The sequence below is a fragment of the Centroberyx gerrardi genome, chromosome 13, assembly GCF_048128805.1.
Source record: "Centroberyx gerrardi isolate f3 chromosome 13, fCenGer3.hap1.cur.20231027, whole genome shotgun sequence".
NCBI lineage: Eukaryota > Metazoa > Chordata > Actinopteri > Beryciformes > Berycidae > Centroberyx > Centroberyx gerrardi.
Window position 1 is genome coordinate 19,412,340 of NC_136009.1, and position 17,134 is coordinate 19,429,473.

At 38.2% G+C, this 17,134-nt stretch overlaps 2 protein-coding genes across 3 annotated transcripts in view; one reads left to right on the forward strand and one right to left on the reverse strand.

The window, feature by feature from the left end:
- The first annotated feature begins 1,477 nt into the window (after window positions 1-1,477).
- On the forward strand, window positions 1,478-5,286 carry myl13 (myosin, light chain 13). The gene is given in 7 exon segments (XM_071910837.2): window positions 1,478-1,596; window positions 1,599-1,712; window positions 3,667-3,694; window positions 4,131-4,280; window positions 4,509-4,682; window positions 4,821-4,931; window positions 5,048-5,286. Coding segments are annotated over 6 exon segments (639 nt in total). The 5' UTR covers window positions 1,478-1,530; the 3' UTR covers window positions 4,928-4,931; window positions 5,048-5,286.
- A 7,249-nt stretch (window positions 5,287-12,535) lies between these two features.
- crhr2 (corticotropin releasing hormone receptor 2) overlaps window positions 12,536-17,134 on the reverse strand; it is a 33,868-nt gene continuing 29,269 nt past the window's right edge. Inside the window, exons 7-12 of one of the 2 annotated variants that reach the window (XM_071910847.2) lie at window positions 16,522-16,582; window positions 16,350-16,422; window positions 15,707-15,792; window positions 14,119-14,254; window positions 13,434-13,475; window positions 12,536-12,676 (exon numbers count right to left, since the gene is read on the reverse strand). In XM_071910847.2, the coding sequence (XP_071766948.1) occupies window positions 12,536-12,676; window positions 13,434-13,475; window positions 14,119-14,254; window positions 15,707-15,792; window positions 16,350-16,422; window positions 16,522-16,582 (539 nt within the window). The remainder of the gene's footprint in view (window positions 12,677-13,433; window positions 13,476-14,118; window positions 14,255-15,706; window positions 15,793-16,349; window positions 16,423-16,521; window positions 16,583-17,134) is intronic. The other variant, XM_078287664.1, reaches the window with a different exon arrangement.

Genomic DNA, 17,134 nt, shown 5'->3' on the forward strand with positions numbered 1-17,134 from the left:
TAATTATGATGATTTCTTTCTCGCCTGCCATGAAAAGCCTATTTAAATCAGCCGTCCTGCTGTGCCTTAAAGGAAAAATCTACCCTAAAAGCACAAACACTTTGATCTAGAATTGCATTTTACTTGTGTTTTAACCTATGAGAAGGTATTATAAGTACACAGTAATGCTGGCTAATTTCTTAACAAAACACACTATAAAAACTGGAAAAAAACATAATTGTTTTTTCTTACATTCTGTTGTTAAACCCTTGTAAGTACATCATGTGTTAGGAAGATTTTCACAATATTATTGTGTACTTGCAATACTTTCCCATAGGTTAATAAACAGGTTAATACACTGTAATAAACACCATAAATACCAGCTTAACCAATATATATTATATATTATTATATATTTGTGAAATCTGCCTCAGAACTAAAATCAGAAGAACTAAGATTCTGATTTGTCAATGGCAAGCCCTGGTGAGGCTGCTCATGCAGACTCATTGAATGTTTGCTTGAGGTATTTACACTCAAATTATCTTTATTTATTAATAATAATATAATAATAATTATAATAAATAATAATAATAACTTTGTCAAAACAGGGTGCTTCACAGGAGTAAAAGACAGCCGAGATAGAGATAAAGAGTAATATAAAAACACTCTAGCATAGAAGGAAAACAAAAAAATCATAAAATAATTGTTTTTTGAAATAATCATAAAACAATTTACACAGTAATTGTATATCAAGTAAAAGCAAGTCTAATAAAGTGTGTTTTTAAAAGAGATTTAAAAGATGACAGAGGCTGATCTCCTAGTTTAGGGGCCAAAGCCGGTCTTCATTCCAGTGTGGCTGTCATCCCAGATTAGTTTCTTGACACTCTCGTTTCCAACTTTGAGAGAGACTTGCTCACATACAAACAATTATACTTAAACATCCAACGTCAGACAGAAATATCATTGTGTGAATTCTGTTTTTGGGTGGATTTCAGTTTAATGCTCTGCAAATCCCCCAGATCAGAACATCTGCCCTTTAAATAAATGATCAACACAAAGCCTTATCCTACTCACACATCATGTGGATAAAGAATAATGCTCTCTCATTAGACATGTTTGCAATTTTCAATAATAATGGAAGATAATTGCTGGGACTTGATATCATATTGTGGCATTGTAATTTAAACAACTTCATCCCCTCTTCTCCAACAATCGTCTCTTCCTTCACCCCCTTCTCTCTAATAATTGCCTCTTTTCACTGAATTAACTAGAGAGGTCAAAACAGATCAAGATCAGGGAGGTTACACAAGGTCTCACTTGTGTTGATGGAAATAGCCCGATTCAAAGAAGGTTCCAGGCCTGGGATTTCATCTAATATAGGTTTCCGTCTGTGGTATCCTGATGATGTACATACACAACCCCCATTGTCTTAAATAGAAGCACAAAGGCATGGCCTTTTATAGTACTCCCCCTATTGTTGGCAGCACGGAGGGTCATGGAGGGGGGTGGAGATGACACCTGTGGACAGGGGATAAAGAGGACTAGCCCCTAATGGGACACCTCTACCCAGAGTGTGCTAGACCCCTCTGCCGTGTCAATCCTCCCCTGTGTCTCCTGAGAACCTGAGAGCCATGGCCCCTAAGAAGAAGGAAGAGCCCAAACCTGCAGCAGCCCCCAAACCCCCAGAGCCTGAACGCCCTAAGACCCCGGAGTTTGACCCTACAGGAGTGACGGTAAAACAAACAAACAACAAAACTCTTTATCTATACCTAGTTACTGTGGATCAAGAAGTGGACTCATCTGTTTGGTTGTTTTCTAATTGGTTGTGCCATTTTGGATTGAGACAGACTTCAGCAAGTAGAGGGAAAAGAGAACCAGTGCTTTTTTTTTAATCATTCAAATTACCAATGATTATACACAGTGGCTATAAAACTTTAAATGAGGAGATTTAGTCATGGAAACAATGTAATCTCTATTCATTTCACAATTAAATAATTATATTTGAGGATAAAAGCAACTTATCAGGGAGATAATTTCACAGATTGTTGATTGGTTTGTGTTTCAAGAGCATCAGAGACCCCATGTGACATAAGCAGGGCAGTGCATGCAAAATTATGACTGTTCAGCCATATTTGAATGGGTTATGATAATGCTGGCAGCATGGCACATTTCGTACTATATTTATAGCTATTACACAGCTTTAAAGAGTATTTGTTCATCTTCAAACATGCAGCATGAATTGTATTAAACCCCAGTTACAGCAGCTGTAACTTTGTAACTTCATCGTTTTTGCTGGGGTTAAATTTGGAGGCGTACTAGCTGATACTAGACATCATGGAAAGATTCTCTTCTGCTGACTTGGCCCCTTCTCAATGGGTAAATGTTTTCCTGGTTGAGGGAGCCGCCATGTTACAATGGAGTGAGGTTAAAGCCACAAAATATGATTTTCATTATGTCTGTGAATAGCAGACCACCCACACCACTCCTCTGAGGGTAAAAGGCTGGAAAAACCAGAAGGAAGAAAAATATAGATAATTATAACCATCACCATCCATCTTTAAACATGCTTAGATAAGTGTTTGGATAATATTTTTACACAGCTTCATGGAAGGGCTGGGATTGTAGATATCCAGACATCAGACAGAAATTTAGGGGACTATCTGAAGGGAGTCCAACATATACATACTGTATAAATAGTCATCATGGGTCATGTTTATTCAAATAGTGGTTTGTTTTTAGAATTACCATAACACATTAAACAGAAGTAGAATGGAGATATTTTTGCATTGTTTATTCAAACCTATGGGGTTTTGATAATGATGAGGAAAATGAGAAAGCTTGGTTTAGCTTTTAGCTTTTTCTCTGCTATGGAACATTTGAATACTGCTTTGTACGACTACTTACTACAACTTTACATCCTCTTGACTGTAATGTTTTGTTCATATGAAGCCCCATTTATACAGCTAAGTATTCACAAAACTTGCAATTGAAAAATTTGATTTTCCGAACAGGATCTCCTTGTAAAGCTTTGAACCACTTTAAATTTGATGCACCTTGATAATTCTAAATTTAAATGAAACTGCACAAGACTGTTGGTAGATTCATGTGCATGTGTGGGAGAATATACTTTACATTCATGTCTTTTGGCAGCCATTTAATGTCCCACACATGCATCCTTGAGTATTCAACACTATCCTTAAGCAGTGAAGTCTTGACCTTGTTGATTGCATGTTATGTCTTGGTGTCGTGTGAAGTGTCATTCACAACGCTAAAGCTTCCTCTGCATTTATTACACCTTGCAGTAGGATAAAAAAATAGGCTTGTCAAATGAAGGAGGGAGTTTGTTGTCTGACAGCATCTATAAGAAGAGGGTGTTGGACTCAAGGTCACTGGTAAACAAAGCAAACTAAGATTGGAACAGATGCCTTGAATAAGCAGAGCGTAACTGGAGCTGGTGGAATGTCCAGAGCGTTGTGGCATTCAGTGTAACGGCATGAGGTGAAGAGGCCGGAGGGGTTAGCGAGGTTAGGGGTCGAGCTTAACAGTTTGCTCTCCGTTTTTTAATGCAATTTCCTCTGCAATCAATCCTGCGCACTCACTGTACTCTGAGCTCTGCGTTAAAGCTACTTCTTCTGAATGATTGATTCACACAGGATCTAATGCCTGATTTGCTTTGTCTCTCTTCAGCTGGAGTTCACCCCTGAGCAGATTGAGGGTAAGGTTGCGATTGCTGTTGCAGTTGTCAGTTGTGTTGCATGCTATTTATAGAGCCAATGAATGGTTTTGTTGTGATAGCACTCTGAGTGCCAATCCATGAGTGTTCGCGAAATGTTCAGCAACAGGTGATGATCATAGTGTTGCAGGCATGTGCTTTTATTCTCAAGTACATGCATGTAACTCCACCATGTCAGAGAGATGGGAAAATGCATGCCGTTCTTAAAGTACAGCTCCTTGGGGTTTGATTCATTTCCTTTTTCTCTGGTGAAGGACCCTTTTACCCACGGCATGCCGCCATAGATCGTTATTATAGTAGAGATGTTACATCTTCAAGACCGCTCCTCAAAGTGAAAGATACTGAAGCAGACAAAGTGGTTGCCGAGCAGGATGAACACACTCTCAAAAAGCATATCTTGGTGATGTTCTGTTCCCAGACTTCAAAGATGCCTTCCAGTTATTCGACAGGACACCAGCCAACGAGATGAAGATCACTTATGCACAATGTGGCGATCTGATCAGGGCTTTGGGCCAGAACCCTACCAATGCTGAGATCATGTATGTCCTCGGAAAGCCCAAGCCCGAAGGTAGGTATCATGCACAATCAATACACTGATTGATTAATTTGCTGTCTGTGCACAAAATCAGACTATTGTGACTATTGTTGAAAACGGTTAATGTTTGCCGGATACAGAGAAAGGCTCTGATAAAGTTTCAGCCAACATCAGTAATATTTCAAGTGGAGTTTTATTTGTTTCTTATGGGAAAAATAACTTATGCATTGCACATACAATTTCACACCGCTTTTTCTACAGACATGCAGTCCAAGATGCTTGACTTTGACCAGTTCCTGCCCATGCACCAACACATCTGCAAGGCCAAGGACCGTGGAACATTTGAGGACTTTGTTGAGGGTCTGAGGGTGTTTGACAAGGAGGGGAATGGCACAGTCATGGGTGCTGAGCTCAGGCACGTTCTGGCAACACTGGGTAAGTCTAACACGCATCACTGACACACATATAAACAAACCAAACTGAATCACCAAATGGTAGCAGTGGGAGAGAAGTCAGGTCATTATGAAGGTCGATATGGAGCTGACAGCATTGTTCCTTCCTTGTGGCTCACAGGTGAGAAGATGAAGGAGGATGAGGTGGAGCAGCTGATGCAAAACCAGGAGGATGCCAATGGATGCATAAATTATGAGGCTTTTGTAAAACACATCATGGCATCTTAAAGAGGTACAATGTCTCTTTCAACCTCATTGTCAATCTGGTGCTACAGCATTGCTCTGCATTATGCAATCAGTATAAGTGTGTAATGACCTTTTTTTCTCTCTCTCTCTCTCTTTCACTAGAAAACCAAGACACTGAATTTTTGACCTCAGCTGATCTTTTTATTTTTTTCCTGTAAATTCCACCCTGTATATTTCTCCTTTCCATGTGTCTCAGATGGATCAATATTTCATCAAGTTGCAAGGACATTTCAGGTGCTCATTATTTTTCTATGATCCCTTTTGTTGGCGCTATGCACACATTGCACGTCGCCACTGTTCATATTGTAGATCAAAAAAGCTAAATAAATGAATTAAATTTTCATGGTGTAATGGTGTTTCATGGTCTTTTTCAAAACAGCGCTTGATAGCTGTGACTCATTGTCTGTCTCCTCCACCTGAGACTGTTTGATAAAGTTGATTTGTTCCGCAATCTATCCAGTAGAGGGTGCTACACTAACTTTAATTGCACTAGAATGAAATGAAAGTGGCTGTGCAGCCACAAGGCTTAGTCAAATTAAAGGGAAACACCCATGTAATGAAAGTCATCCCACAATTAAGGATTCTGGTGGCTCTGTACTGGTGTCATGTGCATTTTTAGCATGGTTTTGGTTTACCCATCACTTAAAGCTCAAGCTTCAATGCTATTGATGCCTAATGAAACAATCATAGTGATCACACTCTTCATCTCATGATGTATTTCTAGCCCTATGACAGCAGTTCTGTGACTATTCCCCTAAAACAAGGCACATGCAGTCTTCTGATAGATAAAAAAAAAAAACATCATAAAGAATATATGTTTGTATCACCAGATTTGACAGAGAATTTGGCAAAAGATTATGGAATAGCATCAGAAGTGGAGTTTTCCTTTGACATCATAACAACATCAAATAAAGTGTCGGGCTCCACAGTGTCCCCTCACAGCTTAAATATACAATGGCATGGACTTTTCTTTAGTTTTATGAGATAGTCAGTCATTTACTGTATTGGTGACATTGGTGATGAGTCATCAAGCACAATTTCATAAATGCTCAAATACTTTCTTGCTTTTCTTACCATTGGACATTCTGATTGTGCAAGACACTGCTTCCATCAGGACACAAATGAATCATGGGATATAAATGATCCGTAAGATCTCTATTCTGTTAGAAAATTAGCACTGATAGTATTAATATAAGAAAATGCCCCTCAAACCAATACTCACCCACCAGCCCATGACTTTGGGACTTTTTGTTGATGTTTCTTTCATTTTAACATTGTTACAAAGAAATACCAGCGCTGGTTCTGCTGCAGGCTAAGCTGCTTCTTTTTAGAATGACACTGTAAAAGCATAATTTTAACACATATTATAGCCTACAGTTTTTTTACTTTAAATGATTATTAGCAGTGATATGCCAAACAATACATATCGTGCAAATTCTTAGATATCCTATTGTACTGAAGAAAGGCACAGTTGAAGACTACAGAAAGGAGACAAAATCTTGGTTCACTAATCTTGTGTAAATTATCTGATCAGTGTCCAAAATGCCTCTGGAGAAAAAATAACTGATTCCCAAGAATCCCACCTATTGTTGAACATGCTGAACATACCAGCACACTTGGAATGAAAATAGAACAAAATGCCAAGCAATGGATAGCCCCCCCCCCCCCCCCCCCCCCCCCCCCCCCCCCACATTCGTAGGAAATTTGAGGAATAGTAGTATTTCCCCTTTTTAGCCAGCAGAGGGGGCCGCTGCTTCAATAACCAAAGATTCTTCATTTTCAATTGGGGATTCAGTAAAATTGTGATACTGAGCCATGAAAACTTGTTTGTGGGGTTTGTGCTTGAATTTGACTTTTTAAATACAGATTCAAAGCTCTGAAGCATTTACATACAAATGAGAACATAATAAACATTACATGACAGGGGAATTGTAGTTATTAATATAATACATTAATAACTACTATTCACCTGTCACAGACAATCCTTCCCACTTGTCCAACAAAACTTTATTTCATTTCAGTTCACGTTCACACTTACAACACCAGTAAGAATAACCTGCACCTACCCAGATTTTAGAGAACTCATTAGTTCTCAATTAGATATATAGGATCCAACCTGTGGCATAGTTACATTATACATCGTTAATGAATCTACATCTCTTGACGGTTCAAATAAAGGCGTCAGGACTGATTAAGGCTTTTTTTCCCCCTCAAAAGTAGGCCTACCACACACATCCTCTTGCTTCTCTCTCTTTCTTTCTTTGAATAAACTCTCTCTCTCTCTCTCTCTCTCTCTCTCTCTCTCTCTCTCTCTCTCTCTCTCACACACACACACACACACACACACGCACAAACACACACATCATGCTGCACTGTAAAATAGAACTGTAAAATTAAGCCAGTTTTTATAGTAAACATAATTTCTGAAAAGTCTCTAAATCTGTCACCAAGTTGGCAAAAAGTTCTGGTACTGACTCTTCTAAAACTAAAGTTGTGCTTTGAAGTAACTATAGAGGCCAGGGTTGAAGACAAGAAACGTTCCTGTGGCACAGTAACCTAAATTTGGAAACAAATGTACTTTCAGACTGTTCTTTTGCTTTTAAGACTAATATATTGACCTTCACACACACCACATCTTTCTCAGCCATCTCTCTTTTTCCAGCCTGGTTGTTATATATTTAGTCATTATTTGCGCACAGCCAATTCTCCACTGGGCCTCCATGATGGCACCAGTTGTGGTTGCTGGGGAATTTGTGACACAGTTGCAAAGCCTCTATTATCCCATAGACCTACCGTGTTGTCATGGAGTCATTGTCATTTTTCTGATGTGACTTCCGGCAAAGTGAGCAGTGTTCACTGACTATTGTTAAAGTACACTTTAATCGTACTCTGCGCCAAATCCCAAAGGTTCACCCTAAGGGAAATACCATGCATAATGTTCTCATCTGACATTTACATTGATTTGGCTTGAATGATTTGATAAATACAAGACAGTTCTATATTTAGCATCCCCCATCTATAATGTTTAATAGGCCAATGGTTTGAGCGAGGCTTGTGCATTTCTACTGGCATAATGTTGAGACTTTTAGCTTCAGTGTCACAGACAAAGATAAAGCCAAGTGCAGTATACCAGCTTTCAAATAGCAGCACAACTACAGTATAATGCCATAGCATAAACTGATGAGGCTTCAGTGTCTTGCGCTTCCACTAGGCCTCCCTGCCACCTAGTTCATTTTTCACATGACCAAATTAATCTTCTATTAATAGAGAGCTTCAGTATGATGTGTCCCAGGGGACCCATGAGTGAATGATTTATAGGTAATAAACAACTTCAACTTAGAATTCCATCTCATTCTCAATCATTCAAGTTGTTTTTTATATAGTCCATGCGGAACGGTTGCATTGTTTAATTTTGGTCTCTGACTGTCTTATGTGTTTTTGTTGGTTCAACCGATGGCCTCCTACATGAACTACACATTAAAATAGCTTAAAAATCCAAGATTGAATGATTCAGGATTTGAATCAGTGGTTTTGCACAATTCACCCATGGAATTTTGAAATATTGAGGAGTTGGATTCTATAATAGATTGTCTATTCTGTTAAAAATAATAATTCATTAGGCGATAAGAAATATAGCGATTATAGCAGATTTTTTCCTAAATGGATAAATAGTTTTGGAATAGAACTCTTCATATAATGACATCATAAATGACTAAGCATTATTAGAACGTAGTGGCAACCCCAGATTGTCATGCCAATCATTTATTTTTAGTCAAGGTAATGACTGGTGAAAATCAGTTTAATATAGACACAAGGGAGCCTGGGGGAAGCAATCCAAGATGAAGTGCAGATGTGCACCTTGCCTCTGGCAGTAGGCTGCAGAACAGCAGATCCACTGTCTGCCTTTCATGCAGTTGTCAAGCATCGAAAGCATTAATTGTCACAACAAGCCTTTATTAGGCTGCATCAGAGTCCCAGCTAATTGTTAGGGGATGTATAACTCATAGAGTCCTAAGGGGTCTGGGCATAGGCAGCATTTTCTGCTCCACTTCACTCCAGCCCAGCCTATAAGAATAGTATGAAACCAAGTCCACATGCATATTACATAACCTAGCAGGCACGCTTTCTCAGGCCATCTTAAAATATTCCAATGACAAAAATGTTATTTACAAGTAAGACAACTAGATGCCACAGAGCCAGCAAGGCTACAGTAGTCCACTCCATGAAAATAATTATCTGAGTCATTACAGGACTACTGTATTTGTGTCATGCAGTGCTTGAAAACAGGGACAAATAGCAAATGCATCAACCAAACAGATCCCATTAGGGCAATCTGTGGCTGATGTCAAATTGCCCAAACTGAATAGGCTTAATGCATCACCCACTGTCAACACTGATCACTGATGTCTAGAAGTCTCTCCAAGATTGTCCTTTAATGTAAAAAGCAACAACAAGAAGAATAGTATGATTTTACTTGAAATCAGATGGTATTTTTTTATTTCACATGTGCATGTACAAATGTATATCAATCACACACAAATACATAATTTACAGAGAGATAACTTTCCTGTTCACAAATATGCATTTCCATTTGTTTGTAAGGCAACATGGGTGGTTCAACGAATAGTTTTCAATAAAATCATTATAGGTCAAATGTATTTATGTTCACTAATAAGTTACCAAATCTGACATCACACACATTGAATACATTTCATAATGAAAAGGGTGTACAAAATAATGCCAACAAGATTTGGTCTACAAAGTGCAGTGGCAACAATAAAAATATCTAGGTAAACATGGTTTGTCTCTTTGGTGAGTTTAAATAAATTATTAGTTTTCTCTCTCTGTATGAAATAGGCTATATGAAATACTGTAATTTCACAACTGTATCAGGTAAAGTTAAACTTTACGCGTTTGAATTTGTTTTCACATGATGAGCTTAAGACATCATGGAGGTGTGTGCAGTGTTACAGCTGCACAAGATGTGATGGTGGCAATAGAAACACAGGTAAATGTTTAAAATATCTACATCAAAATCACTTCGGATGATCATCAACACTTGAACTCACTGTTCTTAATGGTTGAAATCAGTCCAGTCCAGCAGCACAATAGAAAGACGTCTTTTGTAATGTAATAAAAGTCGTACAAAATACAAATATGAATTGTACATTTTACAAGGGGTGATGAAAGAATATTTCATGTTCTGTACAATAGCCATTAAACTCTAAAGACATTTGATCACAGTCTTTGAAGGAAATAGATTCTCTTTTCTTGTTATTTTATTAATCCGCAAATCCACAGTCGATCCCATGGATCTGAATCTAGACTGAAGAAAAAATGAAAACTGAGCAAACTAAAATGACATAGTTTAACAGAAAAGTTTAACATTCTTAATCGTACCACCTTCTCTTCTGATGTTATTCTGTGATTGGAGGATTGGACCCTATAAAAATCCAAGTCATGATAATCACCACAGTTGGGAGCCACTTGGCCATGATGTAAACTTCCGAAAACAGCAAGCAGCAAATGAGTTGTTGTCACTTACTGTACAATAGAAAGAGTGTTGTTGTCCTTTACCCAATACAATTATCTTCCAAGAACGCGCTGTAACCGAAAGTGAATTGATTGTACATTTCAAGGAGCACGTGCGTCTAACGTGAAAAATGTAAGACCTCCGGAAAGAACATTTTGAACTTGAAATTCTTGAACATCTTGCCCTTGCCAACTTTGAATCTCAAGTTCAGCCTCTGCTTTTTCAATTTCCTAGTTAGAAAAAGTGTATCTTCAGGAGTATGGTAGCACTGTAGAACACTGCATTTTAATTTGGGGGGAAAAATTCCCACCTATGACAGTTTCATTTGGAAATATCCAAATAAATACATAAACAAGACATGTTGTAGAATGAAATCATTCTTAGAACAAATCGTTCTGCTCTGCTCCTCATCTTTACATAGAGCACAATGTGTTTTGGAGTATGTCATTGTGGATGCACGGTCCTATTGGCATCTGCATGGGAACAATATGCAGATGCCAAAGTTGGAGCTTAGCGTTACACCCAGGCACGACAGACATTCCCAGTATGCTGTGTGCTGTACGATGACCTGACCGGGCCGAGCGTTTAGGAAGGCAAATGGTGCTCACTGTCATCAAGCTCTTATCTCTTAGACCAGCAGCTTAGTTGTGCCACTGATTACGAGCAACCCACAAGGATTTTACAAAGCCAAAAGGATTTAATCTACTTCCTGCGGTTGTATAATACGTGCAAGACCCTTAGCATATATTTATGTTACATAAATGTCTTGGAATCACTAGCCCATCTCCATATTAGCGTAAGATAATGGATATAATGTGAACTTCAATCACTTGGAAGAAAGCTTGAATTTGTGATCGCTCATCCATCAGCCTCGGGGAGCTCAACACATGAAGCTGGTCTTTATGATCTTATACTTCTTCAGTGAGCTTAAAAAAGAAAATCCAACAAAGGGAAAGGGAAATGGCGGCGCAAACAAATAGCTGGAACAAAGCTTTGGAGATGAAGCTTAGCTTGTGAATGGACGTCCAAATTTTTATACAAAAACAGTATGAGATTAAACATCCAACACTGTATGAAAAGCACAGGACTCCAAAAAGAGGCCAAGCACTCTGTCTGCAATGGGGAATAAACTATATGGGCTTTATTATAATGGCTACATTGTATAAAATGATCAGCACAGACTGACGTCTTTGTCAGGGTCACAACCTGTTTTGGTTGTGTTTTGATGGATAGCAATTGTTCAGATCAAAACAAAGGATTTTTGATCCCTTTTGACTATTGTGCTATGGATCTTTTTAGAGTCGCATGCTTTTTATACAGTTTTTGATGTTTATTCAAAAGCAAAGCCTCTTCTCCAAAGCCTTGTTCCCGTCAAAAGAACCTGCTCTCAAACAGCACCTGTCGACTTTTGCATTTTGTTATTTATCGTACTGAAAACAAATGGCTGTTTGTGCGACATCTTGAAAAAAACAAAAAGTGTCTTGGCCAAATGTATCAAATCAAATTGTTTTAAGCATTCCACACTGTGCTCACAATCACTAACAATGGAGCAGACATTTGCAAGTGTGTGAGCTGTTGAAGGATCCTACTACAAATCCTGTGAGATTATCTCGCTCCTTGAATGAACACTGAACACTAAAGAGGACGCGGATAAGAACACTCAAAGAGGAGATGATAAGAAGACTCTTTGTGATGTCATCTTTTGATTATGGTTCCATTTTCATGTCTTTGTGTTCCAAAGACATGAAATTCCAATGGTCCAATCTCCAGAAAAATTAAAAACGATTGTTACATGATGCAAATCCTATGTGCATCAAATGCAACAGTTTATTTTGAGATGCTCATCTGTTCTCACAAGCAAATACAAATTGTCCCCATTATGACTCATCTGTCACAGTGGACATACTGTAGCCTTGTTAGAGGAATCTGGAAATCAGTCTCTTCTGTAAATCACTTCGTTGTTTGTTCTGGACAAAAAGATAAAGCAAAATGAAGTTCAGGGCATTTGTTTCTTGTCTGTTCCCCTCAGACGGTGCAGCAGAGATCGTTCCCCCTGGTCACACAGCTGTGGTCTGTTTGATGCTGTGGAAACTGATCCTAGTTGGAGATGTGGGGATGGACATGGCCCGCGCCACTCGCACTCGAAGGGCGTGATTGTCCTGCCAGCGGTGCCACCGTTTCCTCACTGCAGAACGCACCTAAAACATGAGTGATAAATTATGTTATTGTTGTTGTATACTACCCAATACAACCCATTCAACTCAATTTCAAGTGGATGTTGAATCCTCCAAATAATCTAAATAATCCAGACGGAATACAGGATAAAAATCCCATTTAATTATTTACTGCTGAACATATTTGCTGACTCCTGAGTTACAGTATCGTGTTTTATGTCGATTTCAACGACAAATCTAAAGTTGTATTAAATAATAGCGTGAGTGCTGATTGAAATTCATTCTTGCACACTTTTCAAGTTTCAATTATAGCAGGGTTGGAATAAATCAGCAGGAGGGTGCTTAATATTTCATAATTACTGACAGATGTGTAATACCTTTTTATGGCATAAATGGCCTTCAAACAGCTGGAATTCCAGCAATTTGCCTTTATCTTCATTAGATGAAGGGATAGAGCTCAGTAAAGGTCGCTATTATATTTAAGGACCATTATTAAAATGTGATGTTTGAGTTTCACTGATGGAATAAAAAAAATAAAAAACATACAGCAATCTCTTTTGTTTTCGCAAGCTAGCTAATCCCACTGATGTATTGCTTTCATCAATTGCAGATGAAAGGTGCTGTCTAAATACACCCTACAAGGCAGTTAGCCTGCTAAACCAGTAATAGACTAATGAAGGAAATCCACTTTGGGTTTTGTTAGGATCATGTATCAAAGAACTTTGACATTTAAATTCATAAACAAACACGAATAGTCTTTTGCAAAATTCTGATGACTCACCTCTCCATTTAGAAAGCAATAAAATACTGACACAAAGAAACCCTGCAAAAGAAGACAGATGACTATTAGAAGTAGCTTTCTAAGTGCTGCTGCATTGCGTAATGCCAATTCGAAAATGAGTTCCTTGTAATACTTGGCTGAACCAAAACTCTATAATTGGAAATAGGTATCAGACAATGCAGAGGGCGGAGTCATACAGGTGATAAGAAAAGACATCAAAAGAAAGATGTTCAGTATGTGGACAAATCCTGTAACTTTTTATAGGAATCACACAAATAGATGTCTCATTAAATGGACCTGTATACCTCTAAACTGGACAGACTGAGCGTGAATTCCCTCTTCTCTTCCCACTCAGTCTTACATTTAAGCACAGAAGATGGGAAGATAGAAAAATAGCCACAGAGCAGAAATCACGCCCACATGGCCCTGTTCATGCTGACAGCTGAGAGCGCTGAGCATAAGGTAGGGAGAGCCATATTGTGTGTAAGCTCAGCCAGTCTGCTAGTACAAATCACCCTTCCACAAGAGGGCTCATAACCTCAGACGTCATCGTGAAAGAAGTAATAAAACTCTACGATAACGTGATTCATTCTGAAATTAGCAAGATTCATTTTGTTATATTTAGATACAATGTTTACTGGGTTTCACGCGACTGCCTTCCTCATATCATTGTCCTTATGCTCACCTGAAAGGACTGTAAAAACGAGTTGAAATAGATGAAAACTATTTGTGAAATGTCATCCTCCCCAGGATTCACAAAGAAAAGCATGTAGGTGATCCCCAGCAGAGGTAGTAAGACCAGTGTTGCTTTCACTGCTTTTCTGTGAAGACAGAGAGATGGAAGATGGGGGGGGGGGGGGGGGGTCATTTATACAAATGTACTTGGATTCCAGCAGAGATCATTTCGCAAAATGTGCTCATGCACCATTAACCCTGCGCCCATTTAAATTTGTGTAGCTCATGCCTAACATATCTGTCATACATAAATCACAAAGCAACTTCAATTCCAACTAATGTGAATAGGCTCAGTAGTTACAATACAAACACCCTGTATGCTGTAAATAGACCTTAGAAGTGAAAACAGGCCAAAACACAGTAATCAGGGCTGAGAAACACAGAAACACAATTTTATTGGCCAAATACGCCATGAAACAGTATAAAGTTGGCTTGCATGCAGCTCACCTCTCTCAAGCAAATACCACACCACCATTATCGACTCATCAGTTCTCATCAGACATGTCTGATGAGACTATTTTCCACATCCAAGGTTTACCGGTGAGGCCAACTAAAATGGCCTCTCACATCAAATAACTACTTCTAGAACTAAACTGAATGAGGCCAATTTGTTTGCCTGTACTTTGTCACTTAATGACAGGCACATCTGTGGTAGCAATGTCCTGCCATGACTTCATTATGCAACATGAAGGCTAACTCCAGAACAGCGCTAAAACCTTGTATATTTATAACTTGTGGATCTGATGTCTGGTATAGGGTCTTTGGTAGGATTTGAGATTACAAATAATCCATCATAGGAAAGCATATTTCATGTGAGATTTTTGAGGAAATTGCTATGCAAGTTAATTTGAACATCTACTGTAATAACATTGGCAGTGCTGTAGGAAAACATTAGGGCATTGTGACCCAAACTAAAAAAAACAGATTCAGTATATAAAAGGTGAGAAAAGATCTGAGCCTATTATCACTTTGTGATAGAAGGTGTTAGAGGGTGTTTGAGGGAAACACAACTAAGAACCACGTTTATGATAACAGGGTTTAGTTCTTAGTCTAAAAGTGGTTTATTGTTTTAATATAACAACAGAGGCAATAATTACACTGGAAGTGGTGCATCAAAAGCCATAAAAATGACATTACCAAATATGATTGGTCTCTGCAATTAAAGCACTTGACAAATATGTGATCATAAACATAGTTTTTATTTTGTCTTGTTCTCAGAGAGAATTTGAGAAAACACTTCAAATTTGCAAGTTTGGAGAACAGGATATTCAAGCTCACTTTTTTTCAATATTCAAGCTTGTGATGTGTGAGATTTATTTGAAGTCACATTTTAAATATTCACACTAATTCTAACATGGTAACTGTTAGTGAAAATCAGCTAGTTTGATGTTAACAAATGCAATTTCTACAGAGCTTTAAATTCTGTTTAAAACATCCCATGTTGCCGATGGAGGAGCTAACAGATAGAGAGAGATTTTCATTCCAGTCTCAGAGGATATGAACAATAATGTCTGCAATCATCCATAGAATGAACTCACCTGTACTGTATTGTTTCAGATGTGGTAGAGGCTCTCAGTTTGGTCATAAGGATTCTTACTATGTTGAAGAGGAAAACAAAGTTTATCTAGGAAAGAAATGAAAAAATGAATAAATACTGAACTCTGCACTAATAGCTTACACTGACAGTAAAGTAGCCGAGAGCAGATTCTGCTCATTATCTACTGAGTGAGGAGAGCAACAAAGGTCAAAGCCACCTCCTTTCTCAACAAAGCAGTGTTAGAAGAGCAGACACAAACCAGGACTGGTCAGTCGGCCACCATATGCTGCTAACAGCATGTGCACAACCAATTAGTAAATAAATTGCTATGGACAGAATTTCTTATTTATAGTCCTCTGATCTGTTAAAAAACGTTGTAGTTGCAAGCAGTAGTTTTTAAACCATCAGGTAAGTGAAGTCTATCTTTTTTACTGGTGATACCTGCAAGATGCTCCATGGAAATGTCTTGCACTGTATGACCATTTCCATTTTGAAGTGCTTTTTAACCAGTAATACAAACAATAGCAGACATTGGTCATCGATCTTATGTTAGTGTAAAATGTGTGTTATTATGCTATGAATGAGCGTTTTAACCAATCAAACCGAAGTGTAAAGAATGGCTCTACAGCTCTGTTGTTGCTCACCAGAAGGACAAGAATGACTGGTCCTTGGTAAATGTAGTCAATATATTTTCCAGGTTCCTTGCCAAACCAGCATCTGTTAACACAGAAAATAAATGAATATCAATACCATGTGATTAAGGAAAACATTATAGGGTTGGCAAAACACATATTGAATTTTTAAGTCAATGCTTACTGTTCATTTTCGTAATACAGTTTTCCAATAGCCCAGGCAACAATTATAGGGCAAGGAATACCTGTAATAGAGAAGGAAAAAGATACGGGGTAAGAAAAGTGTTTGCAAAACAACATTATACAGCAACATTTACGAGGAGTAGAATGTTGTTTGAAAAAGCTTCTAATGCAAATATAAGTATCAATTTGCAGCGATAACAGCTCTCTAAACGGAATTGAGTTGGGTAATGTGCACAATCAGTCCTCAAGAAGAAGTAGCATAACTTTGGTGAACTTCAAGCAACTTTTACTGGTGGTAACTGAAGAAGGCAACTACCACAACATGTATTTTACCTTCAGAACTACAGTATATGATTTTACTAACTTAAATGCAAGACAGTGGCATATAACATGACACTTATTTATCATTTATCATTCATTAATAATTTTTTGGTCGTGGTGTATAAGGGGGAAATACAGTATACGTGAGCACAAATTCTTCAAAAATCTATTCAAGGAGCATACTGGCATTTTCCCTGTCATCATCTGAAAAGGGTACAGTATTAAATTAATTACAGTGTCATTGCAACATTTTAAACCTAAAAAGGCATCTCAAATCTCTTAGCAACTACGGC